This window comes from Eptesicus fuscus, chromosome 14 (genome assembly GCF_027574615.1).
Source record: "Eptesicus fuscus isolate TK198812 chromosome 14, DD_ASM_mEF_20220401, whole genome shotgun sequence".
Classification (NCBI taxonomy): domain Eukaryota; kingdom Metazoa; phylum Chordata; class Mammalia; order Chiroptera; family Vespertilionidae; genus Eptesicus; species Eptesicus fuscus.
In genome coordinates, this window is record NC_072486.1 from 19,178,020 (window position 1) to 19,194,310 (window position 16,291).

General features: G+C 37.4%; 1 protein-coding gene across 6 annotated transcripts in view; it reads left to right on the forward strand.

The window, feature by feature from the left end:
• The first annotated feature begins 238 nt into the window (after positions 1 to 238).
• The window catches only part of DGKB (diacylglycerol kinase beta), a 467,640-nt gene continuing 451,587 nt past the window's right edge, over positions 239 to 16,291 (forward strand). For all 6 annotated transcript variants that reach the window (XM_054726080.1, XM_054726077.1, XM_054726078.1 and 3 more), the window contains exon 1: positions 239 to 308. In XM_054726080.1, coding sequence (XP_054582055.1) covers positions 239 to 308 — 70 coding nt within the window. The remainder of the gene's footprint in view (positions 309 to 16,291) is intronic.

Below are 16,291 nucleotides of genomic sequence, written 5' to 3' on the forward strand. Positions count from 1 at the left end.
TAACTTGTCAGTGTTTTCCTTTGTACAGTATTGCTAATCTCTTGATCTTTCTGTTTCTCTTTTTGCAGTGTTTTAATGCATTATTGAAACAACAAACACACCTACAGTGGTTTCCTGTTGACAGATCCCATATTTTGAAAGCTTGAGGTATTTTATCATGAAACATGCCTGGTGGAAAATGTGAAGCATAGGAATCTGCCAAACACCTGAATAAAGAATTCCTCACCTCATCACCACCATGACCAACCAGGAGAAGTGGGCCCACCTGAGCCCCTCAGAATTTTCTCAACTTCAGAAATATGCTGAGTGTAAGTATTCCTATTGGCAATATCATGTTATTTGGCATTTGTGCTGAAGAAGATATGATCTATTTATAGAAACAGATTACAGATTATAATCAGCATCAGGATACACGTAAGTGTGTCTTTTGTGTTTGCAAGTAGGTCAACTGGAGGCTACCTGTTAAGCATGAGACAAAGGAAAAGGTAAGCTTAAATCAAACATCAACTATGGAAGAAAAGGAGCTAGGATGCTAGATACAAAGCTAAACTTAGAAACACTCCATCTGTAATAGATGTAAAGCAAAGGATGTGACAGCCTGGGAGAGTGGAGACTGGCAAGGCTGGAACCAAGAAGAATGACAACAGGAAGAGCAGAAAGACAGTAATAATAAAGTAAAAGGAGAAAAAAATGGTGCATACTTGAGTCAATAGGACCTGCCTCAGGGATCAGGAGGAAGAGTAAATGCAGGATTTTCTCCCCTATTTTTCAGCCTAATATTTCAAAAAGGACTGGGAGTTTGGAGTCAGAGATACTTTGTGGAGTTGGCTTTAGAGGTTGTAAAAAAAGAGGAGCTGTCAGGACCTTAGGATAACTTGTTTAGTATGTGTAATTATAGAAGAGATAGGCCATGGTAATTTGCTTCATAATGGGGTATTTCTAAATATTAAGTTTATTCATACATACACAAAGATTTTGTTTACAAGAAGTTTGTTGTTACCATAGATTTTCAGGAATATGTCTCTTTTATGAAATGAATTTCAGCTATATGTATGCGTAGCAACTGGGTCAAGGTATTGAAGAAAATAAAGGAAGCAAATAATACTTAGGAGGCACTAAAAGGTTTAGAAGATGATGAGTAGAGAAAAAATAATCCATAGAGAATATAATAAAATTGGTGAGAGTGAAGGAAATAACAAGGTTCTGAGAGAATAAAATGCAAAAAATGGAAAAAAAGAATCAATAGCACATAATAGTAAGAAAGGCAAAAACTGATGCAGCTGGTGAGGCAAAAGCAGAGAGGAGGTATGGCATGTAGGAGGTAAGTTTCAGGACCAACTTGAATATTATGAAGGAGAGGCAGAGAAAATGGTTAAATACAGAGAGAGATTTAGAATCTATACTAATAAAAGGGTAATATGCTAATTAGACCAGACATCTTCCAGACATCTTCCGCTTGTCCTTCTGGACAGCGCCACGGTGGCAGGGGCTGAGGCAGAGGTGGTTAGGCCGGCAGGAGAGCAGTTAGGGGAATCAGGCTGGCAGGCAAAGGTGGTTAGGGGCAATCAGGCAGGCAGACAGGCTAGCAGTTAGGAGCCAGCAGTCACGGATTGCGAGAGGGATGTCTGACTGCTGGTTAAGGCCCAATACCGCAGGGGTCCTGGATTGGAGAGGGTGCAGGCCAGGTGGAGGGTTATTCCCCCCCCCCGTCCCCCCCCCCTCGTGTGCATGAATTTTACGCACCGGGCCTCTAGTAATAAATAAGTGTGATGGTAACAGTGAATAATAACCTGTATAAGGTACATATTATAAGTCAGGAGTATTGATAAACACTTCATACATCCTATCTGAAAAGTCCAACCTCACAGGTTTTCTAGAGCTTTCCTGAGTTGAGGGTTGTAGTACTCTGGGTGAGGGTGTAAGAGTGCTGCTGGGTATTTGCCAGGAAGTCACAAATCTATAAGAACATGTACATTTTTTTAGTCAATAATAGTAAAAATAAAACTATCATGTGGAAGGGGGCAGTGTCATAAAATGTTGACATCAGTATATGGTCCTCATACTCAAAAACTGTTTCTAGCTGCTGAAAGCACAGTTCATTCATTGATCACATAAAGAAAATTTGTCCAGGATGGCTACATTATTGTTTATATCCTTATACATAATAACTAGTGAATCAACTAAAGTGATTTACCTGTCCTTTCCAATTTCTATATGCTCTTTGCACTATATCAAAAAATCAATTAAATATAGGGTGTCCCCCAAAATGTATACACACTTTAACAGCTGATAACTCACTTAGTTTTCACTCCTTTTCAGGTTTAACTGATTTTAAATAATGGGTGAAGCCAGACTAAGCTTTGCACAAAGAAAATTTATCGTAAAGTGCTACTAGACTTTTAAAATGGGGATACATAAAATATAAAGTTTATGGTACAAAATAATTCTTGATGTTTTCAATTCCATTGCTTTGTGTTATCAGCAGTGCCTGGACTAGAAAGTTCATCCATTTGAAAACAGGCATTTACAAAAACAATTACTCATTTCTGTAGATTCTTTTAAATTTTAAAAATGAACTGTATATTAATAAACATTTACTTTATAATCATTCGCAGTGTGTATGCGTTTTTTGGGGACACCCTGTATTACCACGTGTCTTCCTTAGGGGTAGTATTCTGTTTGACGTTGCAGGAAATGCAAATATGAAGTGATATGGACCCTTCCTTCAAGGAATGCTAACAACTAATGAAGGATTGAAGGCTAAAAACTAATGGACTCTTATTTCTAGGCAGAATATTGTAAGTGCCACAAACCAATCTTGGGGTTTTATAGGGCTTAAGTGTTCAATTTAAATTGGGGAAAGGGAAATCTTCATGAAAGAAGAAGGGTTTGAGATGAATCTTGAACTATAGGTTTCAGTTAAATGAAGAAGGAAATGATATAAAGGGATATTCAGCATATATTTGAGGATGAGTGATGGTGGCCACATTTAGCCACACCACAGATTAAGGGAGTAAGTGGAATTAAGTTTGGAAAAATGACACAGAATCAAAATGCACACTGCTAAACTCGAGTTGGGCAGTAAGAATTAATTGTGGGGTTTTGAGGATAGGTCATACCAACAATACTGTGCTTCAGAAAGTTTAATCGGGCAACTATGAGAATGGTATGTGGTAATGGAAAGAGACTAGAATCAGGCCAGTAAGCTATTGGAATAGACTAAATAATGTGAATGAATGATGAATGATGACCAGAAAAGTTGAGAGTCAGATGGAAACTAACAGAGAAAGCTTAGGAAATAATAAAATATGAGAACTGAGAGCTAGAGATGGATGGGGGATTTTGGTAACATAATCCCCCAAGTAAAGAAAACAATTAATTTGATTTAGGTTTGTTGAATTTGGCTTGATTATTAAAATACATTTTCCAGTGTCTGGGTACTTACAGGAAAAAGGCTTTATAGGAAGCATTAACATAAAATAGGCAAATTATTGCCATACAGCTAAAATATCATTTATAATGACTACTAATCGGATATATCAAATATCATTTATAATGACTGTTAATCGGATATCTCAAATTCCATTTGAATTGTTAAGCAGAATTTAATAAAGTCTCAAATATATCACAGGCTGCTACTTTTATTGGCTAGGGAACGTGGAAGTAGATTTAATTATATCATAAGAATGCTTAATTTAGTAATTGACTTTGTCAATGCCTAAGACAAGTAATAAAAATTGTCATAAATATAAAAGTTGTAACATATGGAGACAAAGATTAATGAGCACTCAATAAATTGGTAGTAAGAAGTAACATGGTAAATGTAAGGACATTATTAAAATGGATTGTATGAGAAGATAAATTAATGGGTTAACTGAATGAAACAAATAGTGCTGATTCCATGATTATTAGACTTGCTATTCTTTTTGAAAAAAACAAGATAACATGAGAAATGTTAGATTTAATCCTCATGACAGAGATTTTTCAATTGGTGTGTCCTGGCAGGCATACTGGTGTGCTGCAAGAATTTTTAAAACATGCAATACCTGATTATTTAGTCAGGGTCCCTGACCTCTTTTCCCTTCGATTGTCAAATTTTTAAAAATGATAACAACCAACATAACAATAGCTGTCTGCTGTGAATGAGTCAAAAGTATACCTATTTTTTTTTGTCAGATTGGCAACAAATATATTTTTGATATGCTACAGAATTTGTTATTAGTTTATATGCACCAAGAGATGGAAAGGGTTGAAGATTGCTGCTCCATGAATTTTCCTATATAATTAAGAAGCAAAGACTATCATGATTAGAATGTGTCCTCATGTCATAAATTTCCATTGTCAAAATATAATAGGACACACACTTATCCTGAATATTATAATAGTAGTATATTTTCCATGCTATTCAGTGCATGTGATCTGTTTATCAGCAGCATTTAAGAATCAGATTTTTCATGTTGCAATGCAATCCTGGCAAAGTGACATTTCTCCATACTCTATTATATATGTAAAAGTGGTACGTTGGATATGCTTTCTGGATGTTAATTTTTTTTGTACTTTCAATAAGAAACAGTTTAGATGTATTAGCTGATTAAATAAAAAAAAACAGGTTATTGATTTCAGTTTTAACTTGCAAAATACTATATGTGGTATATATCAAACAAGTATTGTATATGCTTTTGGGGAATGGGGTTGGGCTGAGGAAATCTAGGTCACATTGAGTAAATTCATGGAACACCTACCCCAGCAAAGCCAAATTATTTAAGTTTAACTTAGACATTTTCTCAAGTTATCTGATTTTGGATTCTCTACAATTGACACAATATATCCCATCTGGGCTGCTATAACAAAGCACCATAGGCGGGGTGACTTATAAACAACAAAAATTTATATCTCATAGTTCTGGAGGCTGGAAGTTCAAGATCAGGGTGCCAGCATGGTTGGGTGCTAATAAGGACCCTCTTTTGGGTTGCAGAATGTCAACTTCCCTTTGTAACCTTACATGGTGGAAAGAGTAAGAGAGGTGCAGCAAGCTCTCCAGGAACTCTTAAAGGGCACTAACCCAATTAATTCATCCGAACTCTACCCTCATGACCTCTCTATTCCCAATTATCTCCCACAGACCCTTCACATTGAGGGTAGGGTTTTTGCCATATTCATTTAACATATAATTAACATAGTCTATTATACCCTGCAACTATAACTGATTTCTCAACTGCTAGGCTTTTCTCATGATTAATTGGGATAAATAGAGTGGTCGATATAGGCACATCATTCCTGGTTAGGAAGCTAGCACATCAGACAGCTTGGGTTCAAATCCTGGTCCTACCATAATTTAGATTTCTGACTTTGGGAAAGTTTCTTAACATCTCTGTGTCCCATTTTTCACACCTGTGAAATGGGGGGAAAACAACAAATAATTATCAAGCGTTGTATGTATTAAATTGAAGGCGTTAATATATGCCAACTGATAAGAACATTGCCTGGCAAGTTGTGAATGGTATAGCGTTATTATTTTAATGGAGAGGGAGTGAGTTTGAACACACTGCTGATGATCATGTAGAAAAGTGTCACGTTTTGGAGCATTGAGTCAGTGTCTTATTTTCTGCTACAAGACTAGATTCTTCCCACAAGGTAGAAGCTTCTGGTGCTATTGGCAGCCTCAGCTCTGTGTTGTCCCCACAAATGCTGCAGGCAGCTAATGTGAAGCCCGCTGTGGCTGCCTGCAGCATGCTGAGACCATACTCCTGTTTAGGGCTTCAGGCTGAGTCACTCCATGGGAAAGATTTCCATTGATATGTGGGAGAGGAGTATAATTTTCATCTCCACTCTGTATATAAAGTCATCCAAATTGTAGTTATAAGATAGCTCTCACTCCTGCCATGCAGAGAATTGAGCTCATCACATTATTAGTTTGTCTGCGCTTCCTGCTGTGTTTCATGGCACAGGGAAGGGTAAAGAAACTCCAAACCTCTTCATGGATAGCACTGTTTCCTATGTGAAATCTACACGGTATTTTCAAGTGATCCATTACCTGCCCACATATTGTCACGTAGGATATGCTTTTTATTTGCTATATATAAAGCGTGTTGCATAGCCTGTAAAATTTAAAAAAAAATACTGTGTTATTATGGAGGGAATACTTTCAAACGTTCATAAATTTCATACTGTTTATAGCAGCTGGCATTATGTAGAGAGTTGCAAAATTATGATGGACTTGTTCTTTTCAATAAGGACTGATGATGTGCCTAATTTTGGACCTATTGTACATATATATATATATTTATTTTTTTTTCCCCCACTGGAGAGAAGCATGCAGCCTGGCTTAGTGGAAAGAGCACAGGCTTTGTGAGCAAACTAATATTTGACAGTGCTGTACAGCAGCCCCGCCTTCTACTTCTTCGTGGTATGACCTTGAAAATGTTACATGAACTGCCTGGGCCTCAGCTTTCTCACTGGGAAGAGTAGATTCCCACCTCAAAGTGTTGTTGTAGGGTTTAATGAGACAATAATCATCTCCATAATAAATCCTGTCCTTTTAGCACCATACTGTAAACAATATCCAAGAAATAATTAATTAATTACTCACAATAAACCTTAGAGGGAGGCAAACCTCTTCTAGGCAGGTCACCTGGCCCATTGCCATGGCAAGATAAGTTAGAACAAAGGTCAAAACAGTAGGAATTCATTTATGTTTCTTAATGAGCATCAATATATTAAGAAATAGGTTATTAATCATTCTTCCAAATAGTGAAATCTGGAATTTGGGAATCAGGTTCTTACATCTCCATCAGCCGCAGCCATCACTCAAAGGGGTTTTTGCATACAAGGCAAAGCAAAGAAGCAAAGCTGCTAATTATGGTTTTGGCCCCAAAATGTCTTTCTGGTCTCTTGTCCTGGAAGATTGGACTTGATTATGTTTAACCTCAGTGATGCTCTGCCTAAAGTGGACGCATATTCCTGCATTCTACCCACACTCATTCCTTCGGTGCTTGGAACTTCCCTCACTCTTCCTTTATGAAAACATGGGAGGGGAAAGAGAGATGAGAAAAAAAATCATGAAGCAGTTGTAATAAAAAATATGGCAAAGTTCTTTTCCACTTTAAGTAGTCTAATTCTCCCGACAAATTCCACCTTCTAGCATGATGATCTATTGTGTCTTTTGAGAGATGTTTTGTGCTTGATTCATACCAGATGGGATAAGGAGAGTGGAAGGTGAGAGACTTGACCACCTCCCATGTACGTATCTTCAATTTATTGTTAAGCATATTTAGATCACTTGCTAGCCCTCTTTCTAATTTGTCTTGCAGGGATTAGCTTTTATTGTGACCCTTACCCTGTGATTCATTGGCTCTATTTTGGGAGGCCAAGCCACTTGCTGAAAAGAACTCTCTTTGTACAACTTATAAAAATAAACGGCACAGGGTTATTTGGCAAGGTAGCTGGGAGCACATTATTTGGTCAGATAAAACTGGGTTTGAGTGCTAGTGCTGTGGTGTACACCTTAGTTTCCTCATCTGTGTCCTAGGATGCAATGATGATTAAATGTGAAGACGCAGGTAAAGTGCCCAGGACTCAATATGTTATTGCTGTGATGAAGAACATGAATGGTGGTGACTGAGGTAGTTTAATAGCAAATGAGGACTTTTTCCCTTTGATTTAGGCCTACCCATTTATACTACTTATTCGAAATGTGTTGCCTTTGCCCTGACACTTGGTCTGAAATTGGAATCTGCGACTCTATTTTAGGTAATATGTGTCTCTCATTTCCGACCCTGATTCTTCTGATTCACACTGATTAACTAAGCAGTTCCTGGCTCTGACCCAGATTTTATTTCTGGAATGTATGTTGGCTGCATAATCTCTTTCACCTCATCTCTGGCTGTGGTTCCCATTTGTTGTACCGCTTCAGAATGAATATCCCATTGGTGGTTTCTCTGGATCCATATGTCTTAAATTTTTCAACATCTAAATCTTACAACAGTAAAATAATAGTTATGAATGTCTAAATTTTCATTTTACAAAGACCCAATTTTCTTTTTATGTTGATCCTCACCCGAGGATATTTTCCCATTGCTTTTTTTAAAAATAAAGAGAATGGAAGGTAGAGAGAGAGACAGAGAAAGAGAAACATCAGTGTCGATTGGTTGCCTCCCCCACACACCCAGACTAGGGTCAGGTATTGAGGTTGCAACCGGGTATCAAGGTATGTGCCTTTGACCGGAATCAAACCCAAAATTCTTCAGACTGCAGGCTGGCACTCTATCCACTGAGCCAAACTGGCTAGGGCAAAGACCTAATTTTCGATGATTTTAGACATCTATTTTTTTCAACTCTTGAAACTTGACAAAAAAAAACAAAACAGTTTCATTAAGATTTATGGTCAAACCAACTTTAAGTTAGGACTTCTATGAAGTATTAGTTAAGGTGAGCCAAATTAAGGCTATGGCTGAAACCTTCATAAAACCTCAGTGGCTTAACAAAACAGACGCTTATTTCTTGATCATGTTACGTTTCCAAATCTGAGCCGGTAAAAAGTGTATTTCACATTGTCCTCGATCAAGTCCCAGTCAAATGGAGCAGTCATCAACTTTAAAAATTGGCAGATGCTGTGGCAGTGAGAATTGGGTGTTGGCTCTTCAGGCTTCTCCCGGCAATGAATGATATGCTTACATTTCTTTGGCCTTAGCGAGCCACATGACCACATCTAACTTTAATGGAGTCGAGAAATGCATTCCTTCTGTCAGCTCTGTGTCAGGGGAGAAATGAAACATTTGGTGAAAACTACTAATGTGGCCAAAAAACGACTAATGTGGCCAGTATCACACGAGTAAAATATAACCTGTCAGTTACCTTGGAACATTAGGCAAGTCATCACAGCCTCTTTAAGCTTCTGTTTCGTCAGCTATAAAATGAGGAAAACACTCCCTCCCTGTTTATAAATAATAACTCTTGTTTCCATCACTAATATTGGTATGACAAGTTATAACAAAAGTTCCCACTATATTCATACATATTACATTATTTTCTTAACTCAGTTATAGGTTAAAGGTTGTTATTCAGTGGATGTTCCATTAGTTGCCCTTTCTTCCCCCCATTTTAGCTGGAAGTGCCCCCCCTCCCCCGCACAAGTATGCATACTAAAGGACCTTAATTTTGCTCATTGATAATTACTTTGCTAACAATATTTAGTATATTTTACTCTTAGGTATTGATTGGCCCTGGGTAATACGGAAATGAATATCATAATGCTTTTAATCAAAGAACTTAGTCTAATGAGAGAGACAACAAATAAGGTGGTAAATGATGATAAAGCAATGAAATACATTCTCTGAATATAATATATGCAAGACTATTTTTTACATTAAGGTATAATTGACATAACATTGTCTTATTTTTAGGTGTCCAACAATTTGATGTTTTGTGAAATGGTTAGCCTAATAAATTTAGTTACTATCCATTACTACATAGTTATTATATACATGTTTTTGTGATAAGAACTTTCATGGTATAATCTCTTAGGGAATTTCAAATATATACTACTAGAGGCCCAGTGCATGATTGAATCATGCACGTGTAGGGTCCCCTACACACTTTCGCTTTTCACGGTGGAGCTGGGTGCTTGTCCGCTGGTGCACCAGGCCTTTCAGAAGCCTCCGGCTTGGCAGAGGCTTCTGAAAGGCCTGGTGCCGGAGCAGACAGGCACCCAGCTCCCCCACTTTTGATGATCCGCGGCCGCTGAGGGGGGCTACCCTGCTGTTGAGAGGCGCAGGGAGCCCCCTGCGCCTCTCAACAGCAGGGTAGCCCCCCTCAGTGGCAGCGGATCCGTGCCTCTAAATGGCCGGATAGGCCACCCCGAGTCCTGCCCCCCAGCCTCCCGCTGCCCAATTGTGGGCGTAGCAGAGTGATGGTAATTTACATGTTACTCTATTATTAGATAGGATAGTATTGTTAACTACAGTCACCATGCTGTACTTTACATCCCCAAAACTTATTTATCTTATAACTGGAAGGTTGTACCTTTCAACCACCTTTATCCATTTCACCCCTCTTCCTATCCCCTCCCCGTTGAACCTTGGGCAACCACCAATCTATTCTCAGTGTCTGTAAGATTTTTTTTTTAAATTCTACATACAGGTGAGATTTTACAATATTTTTCTTTCTCTTTGTCCAGTGGTCGGCAAACTGCGGCTCTGTTGACTAATGAGTTTGCCAACCACTGTCTTAGTCTAATGTATTCAAGGTCTAATCAGGTTGCTACAAATAGCAGGATGTACTTCTTTCCCATGGCTAAATAATATATTATGAATAGGCTAAAAAGAAGGATTTTGTTTTTTCACATAGGAGAGGAAGACATGTTTATTATGGGTCAAATGGGGAAATAACTTGTGATAAAAGATTCTGAGCTTATGGCCAAATACTGATTTTTGTTTTGCTTTTATTCAATTGTCTTAAGTTCACCTCTAATGTGTATCTTCTTAGTATATTAGATTTTAACTTTAGCAAGTCATATAACCTTCTAAACTTTAATTTTATCAACTGTGTAATTAAGAAAATAATAAGGCCTATCTCACAAGATTGTTGTAAGACTCAAATAAAATAATATGTGTGGAAATGCTTTGTAAACTGCTAACCACCATACAAAAGTTAATTATTGCTTTCATTATTATCCAGCTTTTGCTGCAGACTCGGGGTATTCCATATCTTGCCCATGACACCACCTTTACTCATGAAGGCGAAGATTGGAAGTTCTCATTCCAACCATCTAAAGTGTCCACCATCTAATCTTTCAGTCAGATGTATCTTCTCAGTTGATATATGATCCTTGCCTCTTTAACTATTTCTAATTTTTTTCCTGGTTTTCCATAAATTCTAACTGATCCTTCTTTAATGAACAAAAACCTCATGGATACTCAGCTATTTTGGGGAGACTGGTGGCTGGCAGAGCTTGGCACTTGGCCTTAATTGCTCCTAGCAAATCTTGTTAGAGTTTTAACTGTCTTTCTTTTCCTAAGGACAAGTAAAGGACACCTCCTTTGTGGTGACCTTTCTACAAACTTTCTAGTATATCAGAAAATTGCATCTATTTTTAACTTCTCTTATCTACGTGGTCTAGGTCTTATCATCTATATCTTGGCATTTTCTAGCCTAATGGAGCTTTCTAAACTACTAATAGCACAGAGATACTGCCACTTTTCCAGATTCTCTTCTATAAGAAGGCTTCCTAATCTCATATTTGTATTTTAGAGTTTCATGTTTGTTGTATAACTATTACTTTTTCAATAAATAGTTCCAATTATCTTTCCTTGGAACTTATAAAATAACCTTCATGTGTCTATTTTTCTCCATAAACGATCCCCAACTTTCTTTATGAACATTGTATAATAAATAGGAATAAGTCATTAAATGGCAGGTTTCTTTACCCAGTATTATTTGCATGAAATTTCTCTGAGGGATCACCTTGATAATCACACATAATATAGCTTGGTCCTGTAGAAATAGCATCAGAATAGAAACAGCATTCTCAAAGCTTATGTTCCTTTAGCAGGTCTACTGCAGAGTCCAAGATGTCCCCATGTTGTCATGGACTCTCAAAATGCTCTATACCTCTCTACTGTCACTTTAAATGCCAGTGTGGAAGCTTCTTGAACTTTCTATGGTATGTTTGCATTTAGTTGTGGCCATTCCGCAGGTCAAAAATCCTAGGTAATGCTTCTCTAACTGTCCCCATGCAATTTCTCCATATAGTCTTTCAAAGGGTGCCCAAGTACAGTCCATGTTTTACAAAGAATGTAATACTATGAGTTCCTGATCAAAGTCATACCTAGGGTACAAAGAATGGGGCAAAACATTTGTTCACTTTTCCTATGCCCTTTCTTCTCCTGTTTCCCTTTTGTTTGCTTTTTGTAGCTCTTTGCAGTGTCTTGGCTATATCCTGCCTGAGTTCAGCAAGGTCACAGCTGGCAAGACCATTATTTTGGAGCCCTGGGTAGTCAGATTCAGCTATTATTCATGGCTCCATCCCATGAGGGCAAAATGTGGCTCATTGCAGAGCCTGGGTCTATTTTAGAGTATTCAAAGTAGTAGATTTTTAAAGCAAGCCAAATGTTTGCATTCTGATATTTATTATCAATCAGAACATATCTGGGATGGAAAATATAATATTTAACACTTATAAACAGCTTATGAGTTTATCAGAGGTCAGATTTTTCTAGGTACCTAGGCTTTACCTATATTGACATAGACTGTAAATAGATGCTTTGTATTATGATCTTAACTGACAAGGACTAGGTCTATTTAGTAACTTTAAAAATGGTAACTATAAATAAACTTAAGTAATAACAATATTTTGCTACTAATTTCCTTCTCCAGAATAAATTATTCATCTTCTTCTTTCTCTATTTCTTCATCTTTTTTTTTTTTTTCTCTTCATCCTACTTCTCTCCAATTTTTCTCCCTCCAGCCCTCTATTTCCTGTATTGTCTGTGAGGGAAAAATTTCCCCCTTCATTCTTTTGGCTAGTCAATTAAAATAACAAAAGTCATTAACAGGCAAAAATCTAATTCAATACATGCATAGAGGGAATTTGCACAAATATATAAACATACTAAAATCCTTGGTGAATTCAACTGAATACTAGATTACATAATCCAACTGTATTTAACATTATAATTGAAAAAAAAATTCTAATTTATGAGATAAAACAAAAATCTTCCTAGAAATAGAACTATATAATGAGAACTTCTAGGCTTTATTTTGTAGGTTTGTGCTTGTTATAACAGCTGTGGAAGAATCTAACACTTGCATCTGTTATTTTGGAGTTTATACTTATCCCTTCTTAAGTGTTACCAGGCCCTAATATTTCGGTCCGTCTGCCTGTGCTAACTTGCCAAAGGATGTGCACCAACAGGAGTTTGCAGTTTAGAAAAAAAAAATGTTTAATATTGAATTGCCCAACCAATATGCAAGAAGCTAGTGATCTGAAGACCTGAGTATCTGATGGTGTGGAGGTTACAGATTATATAGAGCAAAATCACAAGCCACTGTGGGTTAGGGGATCAGAGTTGTGTTGGGAGTTGATTGGTTGGAGGTGAGGTAAGTCTAATAAATCATATCTTTAAGTCTTGAGGACAGCTCTGAGGTCTGTTCTAGCATCCCTCTGTCTGGTTTCATGGAAAAATTGCCAGGGGATCATTCTACCGTTGGGCTCAGGAGCTGAAATATAATTTAGGTCAAGATGTTATCTTGCGCCTGCCAGAGGTCCAGATCTGTGACCATTAGTTAGGTCTGGGGTAATGTCTTCTGCTGCCTTGGGGATTGCTGATTATCCAGGGGCGAGGCTAGGTCTGTGAAGGGTGGAGAGAGGGAGAGGGGCGAGAATATGATTTCTAGATCTAGGATTCAAAGCTAAATTTAATCAAAGTCATAAAGACTCTCGGTTTCATAAGCCACTAGCTCCCTTGTTCATTGCTCTCAAAGACTGCCCCCATTCTGTAGCCCTTCACCTTTTTAATTCTTTACTCCCAAGGGGAGCAGAATTTGCCACTGCAAAATATGCCTTTTGGCATAAGGATCATCTTGAGGCTGGTTATTTTTAAAAAACTGTGCAGACACAGGAGAAACTCTGAAAACAGACTAAAGGTTGCCTTTTGTAGGAAACATATCTTTAAGGAAAATCTCCATGTAAGGATGTCTCTATCTCTGTACCAGAAAGAGGAGGATGACCAAATCTCTAGAATCTCTTAGCAATGGGAAAGGCCCCTAATAAGGACATCTGTGTAATAACCAGACCCTTGTTTACTGTGCGTTTCCTGGCAACCCCCTAGAACTAGGCTGCCCCAACGCCCCCCTCCCCCCTCCCCAGCATCTTTCCTTTGTTTTTATCTAGAAATGGTATTTAAGGTGGTGGCTTGGCCATTTTGCAGTTACTCAGTTTTCCTGAGCATCTCTTATGTATACAGGAAGTATACCAGATGGGGTGAAAGTAGATTTACAGTTGTGAGTACATGAAACCAATATATTTTTATTGATTTCAGAGAGAAAGGGAGAGAGAGGAGAGAGAGAGAAAGATAGAAACACCAGTAATGAAAGGGAATCATTGTTCTGCTGCCTCCTGCACGCCCCTACGAGGGATTGAGCCCACAACCAAGGCATTGCCCTTGACCAGAATTGAACCCCAGACCTTTCAGTCCACAGGCCGACACTCTATCCATTGAGCCAAACCAGTTGGGGTGAGTTTATTCTTTTTTAAAAAAATTTATTCAATTGAGATTTTGTTTCTCAAATACCTAACATTTTTTCCCTGTTATTTTAGTGATATTTCAAGAGTGTTCAAGTCACCATTTTTTAAAAAGTGAGCCCAAAAACCTGGGCATTTGCCCTGACTGGGAATCGAACCAGTGACCTCTTGGTTCATGGGTGGATGCTCAACCACAGAACCATACTGGCTGGGCCAGAGTTTATTTTTGTATTATTTATTAATTATTGTATTATGTTTCATATGAACTATGTTCCATATGAACAACTGTAGTCCTACTTTTGCCCTACCCTGTACATATTACTGACTTTCTGTTTGTTTTTCTGTGATAATCTATTTTTTATTATAGGGAGTCACAGCCAAAAAAACCTAGAAAAGTAGAGGGAAAATAGTTTTTTTCTTTTCTACAACTCTTTCTCTCAACCTACAACTGTTCCTTAGAATTACTTATTCTATAAGAAATTGACTAAACATCTCCTTCATATTGTTCCATTTACCTGCCTTGCTTCTGCTCTCAACAATTTGTGAAAGCCATTAACAGTTTTCATGATCAATATTAATTGTTTATTTTATTTAAATTAATTGAATTAGATAACCAATTATTCCTTCCTAAAACACTCATGTCTCTTCTTTGCCGATCCATAATTTCCTCTTTCTTAGCCAATTTTTGGACTATTTGTCCTATCCTCCTTTGTAGATTCTTCTTCTAAAACTGTCCTCTAAATGTTGTCTGGATCCTGGATTATGTTCCCTTCTAAAACCCAACTTTCACTGTTCCAAGGTTTTAAATGCCTTGTATGTAACAATGACTTTCAAATGTATATTTCTAACTCAATCTTCTTCACTTCAGCTCTAAATATGCAGCTGTCTAGTTGACATCTTCAATTGGATGTCACATTGACATTTCACATGTAACAGATTCACATCTGAATTCTTGATTCCCTTCTCCATCAAAATAAAACATAATTCTGTTCCTCCCTTAGGTTATTACATTTTAAATTTGTGATATTACCATTTCATAACTTTGGAAGAAAGGTTAAGACTCAAACTTGATGCTTAACTTTTCCTCACTCTCAACATACTGTCAGCAAGCTAACTCTCCAAAATTATTTCTCCATTTCACTTAATTTATACTGCTTCCACCATGAACCCTGTCAACAGTGTTTTTCTCCTGGATTACCAAAGTATCCTTCTTCTTAGTCTTCCTGTAAATCCCACTCCCCCCACCCCCCACCCCCCCACACTGTTCCTCTTCAATATAGTCTCCACAGAGAAGCTGGAGGAAATTTTGGAAAACATAAATGCAACTATGTCACTAACTTGCATAAAACCATGAAATTATATCCAATTGTAAAGTGAGATCCAGATTCCCTACCATTTTTTTCTAAGACAGGTGTGTGTAGCCTTTGATGAACTATACTAAATTATCTGGTAGTACTTTCTTTTGCACACTATTTTTAGCCATACTAGTATTATCATATTCTGTTACCTTTTTTTTGATATATCTTGTTTTAGATTTTTCCCACAGGAAGCTGCCTTTTCATATTTTTAGATTTCATTCTAAATGCTAACCCATCTATGAGGCATTTTCTGGTCACTTGAGTTCTTCCTTCCTGATATTATCTACCTCTGTCCCCTTTGCATGTCCTGTATCACAATGAACATGGTTTGGATTTATGTCTTTGTTTTTTATTACTTTTATTATCTCTAGTTCCTGAAGGTGTTTACTTTCTTACAGATGCATATTCAACTTGTAAACATAGCATTTAACACAAAATGGGCACTCAGTAAATATGGATCTAATGAATCAATGAAATTTAAGATAAATTGGGAAAATGGCTCTAGTCTGTTAGAGAAAGAGTCATGGTAGGGTGTTCAAAGAGGCTTTGATAGGAAAATAAACTTTTCTAAACTTCAAGATTTCATTCTTCCTACTCATTGGTATGGACTTAGATGTGAAAAGACTTTTTAAAAAGTCTCTAAATAAGTAACTATAGGGTAGAGGTATAAACCTTTCTGGGATCCAGTTGAACA